This window comes from Chrysochloris asiatica, unplaced genomic scaffold, assembly GCF_000296735.1.
Source record: "Chrysochloris asiatica unplaced genomic scaffold, ChrAsi1.0 scaffold00071, whole genome shotgun sequence".
Taxonomy (NCBI): Eukaryota; Metazoa; Chordata; class Mammalia; order Afrosoricida; family Chrysochloridae; genus Chrysochloris; species Chrysochloris asiatica.
In genome coordinates this window covers 8,411,425-8,416,105 of record NW_006408589.1, presented here as the reverse complement: position 1 = coordinate 8,416,105, position 4,681 = coordinate 8,411,425, and the positions used below count along the sequence as shown (strand labels likewise).

General features: G+C 39.9%; 1 protein-coding gene across 6 annotated transcripts in view; it reads left to right on the top strand.

Annotated features, from left to right (window-relative positions):
- Positions 1 to 4,681, top strand: part of KCNIP1 (Kv channel interacting protein 1) — a 600,752-nt gene that overhangs the window by 568,541 nt on the left and 27,530 nt on the right. For 2 of the 6 annotated variants that reach the window (XM_006864822.1, XM_006864825.1), the window contains exon 2: positions 1,738 to 1,770. The exons of the other annotated variants lie outside the window; for them this stretch is intronic. In XM_006864822.1, the coding sequence (XP_006864884.1) occupies positions 1,738 to 1,770 (33 nt within the window). The remainder of the gene's footprint in view (positions 1 to 1,737; positions 1,771 to 4,681) is intronic. 6 annotated transcript variants of the gene reach the window in all.

The window sequence follows — 4,681 nt, the reverse complement described above, 5'->3', positions numbered from 1 at the left end:
CAGGAACAGAGGACCCTGGGACCATCAAAGGAGAAGAGCACTAGCGGAATGTGGGACCCTATCCAGAGAAGTAGCAACACCAGAGTTGCAGGCAGAGATGATGACATGGAGAGATACAGCAGCTGAGGACTCTAGACTCATGGAAAGAGAAAGGCTGTGTGCTGGCAACCACAAGGCAGGCTTGCAGAATGTGCCCTTTGATTGTTTCAATGATTATATATTCCTGAGTGTTTTTGTGTACATCAAAAAAAAAGAAGAAGGAATAGAAGCAAATACTGTTGAATGATGATTCACGGAGGGGGTTGTAATCATTGCAATGAAATGCTAAGTGTAAAACTAATGTTCTCCCATGCAAAGTATCACTCAATTCACAAATTAAAAAAAAAAGATAGTGGGTGGGCTGCCCTACACTGTCTTGGTCAGAGGTACTTGTAAGGACAGGAGGAGGTTCAAATAACAGAGGAAAATCAGAAGTCCAAACCATTATATGAATCTCTTATGTTTAAACATCCAAAACTAATTCCAAAAAAAGGCCCAGTAGGAGAGCAGCAAAGAGAGCTTGTGTTTCCTACTCTCTGGAACCTGGGAACCACCCCACAGCACCATGTTTTGGATGGTTTTCCAGGTCTGATGTTTTGTCTTAGGCTTAACAGGGGACCTAGCTTGTATCCACTCTGCCCACATATCCTACATAAAGTACTAACCTTTTTTTTTTTTTTTTTTTTTTTTTTACCACCAGCCTTTATCTTTTTCTGCATTTGTGTGATTTACCAAACTACTTAAGAAGGAAAGAGGAAAGCAAATGTTTTCAGATCTTGTAGACCACCAGACTGTAAGCTCCGTGAGAGCAGGAAACAGAATTCTTTGATCCACCTATACATGCATGTTGTTGTTGTTGTTCACCACCATCAAGTTGACTCTGACTAATAACAACCCATTTACAATAGAACGAGGGAGTATCCTGTCCTGTGTTCTCTTCACAGTTGTAGCTAAGCTTGAGTTCATTGCTGTGACCACTGGATACTTTGGTACCTTCTGAACTAAAGGGTTCATCTGCCAGCACTGTGTCAGATAATAATCTGTTGTGATCCATAAGGTTGTCACAAGTAGATCACCAGGCCTTTCTTCCTAGTCTGTCTTAGTTTGGAAGCTCCTGAACTGAAACCTGTCCACCCTGGGTGACTCTGTTGGTATTAGACATACTTGTGACATAGCTTCCAGCACTCTATGTATAAGTCTCCACAGTATGACAAACTGTCAGGTGAATGGTGGAATATATGCATAGTAGATACCTTAAGTGATATCTGGTTGAATGAGTAAATAAATAATCCTTGAAGGGATCATGGGGTCTTATCATGGCAGAGGGCATCTTCAAACCAAGCATCCAGTATCTCCAAGGTACCCATCTACATCGTGCATCTGCTGCCACGTGCCATCCCATCTCTACTCTGGCTGCATGGCTGCATGTCTGAGGCATGCTCAATGAGCTGCTGCTGGGAGCCATGGGTCCTGAGAGGTCATTCATTGCTCTTGCCTGTTCTGGCCGTGGGAATAGGACAGGGAGAAGGTCAGTCCCAGCTCTGCTAATGGGAAGAGCAAAAGCCCCTTCACCTATGCCAAGCTGGTCAGTGACCTAGACAGACCCCACTGTCAGAGCAGCATCTCCATGGAAAATAAAAGTATGTTGTGCTTATTTGATGAATGGATTTGGTAAAATGTTTTCTTACTCTTTCCTAGACATCGCCTGGTGGTATTACCAGTATCAGAGAGGTAAAAAAATAATAATAATTTAAACTAACTTGACTACTTTGGTCACATTTCTCCCGAAGGAAGAGCTTCTTAAGTGTGTGTTTTATTATTCGTCTTCTACTTGCAAACTTTTTGTGCCCCTTCTTAGTAAACCTATACAGAGAAAATGTTCTCTTAGAGATGTTATAGGAAAAGATTTGCTCCCCCAAAGAAACTGATATGTTTTCCCCTCCTGGGCAATAAGATATATGTAACTACTCAAAGTCAATTGTGGCTCAGGTGTGCCAACTTTTCAGAACAAATTACTTGAATTACAATGTTCTTTCTTTCCCCACAGTCTTGATTTTCTAACATTATCTGTATTTCCTAAAGTCGGTTTTTCTCATTATTTTATTTTTTTCTTTTATTGTATTTATTTCCTATAATGTTTCAAGTGTTTGGAGAAACAAAATGGAATATATTTAAGTAAACAAATGGTGAAAGAGAGTGAGAAATAGACAGGTCGACTGGTCTGTGTGAAGAAGGAGAAAATGTAGGTGGGTAGGAGGGTAAGTAGGCATAGATCAGGGATCCAAACCTCCAATACCTATGGTTCAGCCAGGCAGCATAAGTTAATTGTTATTGTTAAGTGCTGTTGAGTCATTTCTGACTCATAGTGACCCTGTATAGGGTTTTTGAGGAGCTGCTGATCAGTTCAAACCACTGACCTTAAGATTCAAACTGACCTTGCAGTCCAATGCTCATCCTACAACGATGTGAGCCAACTATGAACAACAGGGCGTGCTAGAGACTATGGCTGCCCAGAGGGAGCAACAACTGTTCAACTCTAGTAGACTGTTAGCTTGTGAGAGTTTGAGACCAGAATTACCAGATAAGCCCATTTAAAAAAAAAAAAAAACTTAAAAAAACCTCTAGTAGATTGTTAGCTTGTGAGAGTTTGAGACCAGAATTACCAGATAAGCCCATTTTTAAAAAAAACTAAAAAAACCTCAGAAGTCCAAACCATTATGTGAATCTTTTATGTTTAAAAATCCAAAACTAATTCAAAAAAAAAAAAAAAAAATTTTTTTTTTAACATATTGTATGAGTCAAGCAAAACCTATCTTTGGACTGCATTCAGGTTAAGGGCTGCTATTCTGTAACCTCAAAACTAGATAGAATGGCTATATAGTTCAACTTAGAGTACCCATGATGGAAAAAGTATTTTCCAGGCAGGGATCAGCAGAAGATGATCATGAATCTAACAGAAGAAACACTATCACCAGAAGAATTCCAAAGTCTTGAGTACTCCTACCTCTTAGGAAAGAGATTCAAGGAGTTTGTGGAGAAATTCCATTATCTCTTCATTCCATTCTTCCACGAACTTCTTGAAGCCTCCTTGTATAGTCTACAATACAAAGATTGTTAAGGGTAGGGCTTTTTGCAAGGTAGGTCATCAAATTACAGTTTGTGTTTGAGAAAAGCAGATGTCATTGTGGAGCATGTGGGAGACAGGTTTGACGCAAGGGGCCTGCACTGACTGAATTCTAGGTCCAACTCTGACACTATCTGTGTGACTTGGGGAGTCAGGCAGAGACAGTTAGTGGCAGAGTTTGGAAGAATAATCTTGTGCCAGAAGACCTAAACATGAGCACTATGTGTTTAAAAGATACAGGAACTCACAGAAAAAGTAGGCAAAATACCATAATTAGGTGCATTTGTTTCCTTGAGAAGGTCTAAAACTTTCATCACACACTCAGAAGACTCAGTGACTCCAAAGCTTTGAGAACCACTTACTTTAAATCACCTGCTCCAACCTCCCTCCAAAGCATCCTCTACAGTTGATCACCCCTACTTGCCTTAACTACCTGAGTGCTAAAAACTTCATAATTTTCTGAAGTAGTTGTAGTTAGAAAGATTACTTAGTCTGTTAGGACTCTCACCTTCCTAATAGAATGCACAGGTAATGGCCTCACTCCCTACCACCCACTACACACAAGACTGTGGCAAAATAATAGGCATAAAGACACTGTGCAAGTTAAAAATACTTTACAAACAGGAGATAGTCTAATATACAAGGGACTTCAAAAAGTTAATGGAAAACTGGAATTAAAAGATAACGGAACTTGTCCACAAACTTTTTGAAGTCCCCTCATATTCGTATCACATCATTATCACATAGTATTAAACTCTTAGGTTCATTTTTATCTCAATCAGTCTAACTCAATCTGATCTACTAACTGGCTTATCACTATCTTAAACAGAAAAAAAATAACCATAGCAAGCAACATTTGGCCATGCCAACTCTTAACAAACTTCAAAAGAAACTGTCAGCTCCACTTGTTAATACAGGTTCCTTCTCCAACCAAGGATATAGGCCACCCTTCTTCCTTTCTTGTGACCTCTGCCATGATACCCAGGGAACCCCTGAGAGATAGCAGTAGACATGCAAAAACCCCTGCAGCCTAGCCTTAAATTCCAATAGAATACATCTCCCATGGCAAGAACCAGGAAACATAAAAGGGAGGGGAAGGGAGAACTAGAGGGGGAGAAGGAATTCCCTAGATGTGCCCCCTCCCCACAGCCATCCACAGTTTAAACCAGTTTCAAAGAGTAGGTCTTGATACATGAGCGTCATGGTCAACATGTTTAAAAGAAGGAATCGCTCACAATTAAACATAAAACATATCTCATGCTAGTAAGAGAAAGTATCACTTCATGAAACTTTCACTTCAAAATATTTCATATCAATTCTCTTGTTTAAACATTCAAAACTGGATTATTATATAAACTCTAGTTCTTAATATGAAATACAATGTGAGGAAGGAAAGGTTTGAGTACCACTGGCTTAAGCTCCCAAAACCCACATGGCAGCCACTTCCCAGCATCTTAAGCTCCAAAGACATGAATTTCCTTCCTTGACTGATGATACCACAGCCTGACTATTAGAGGA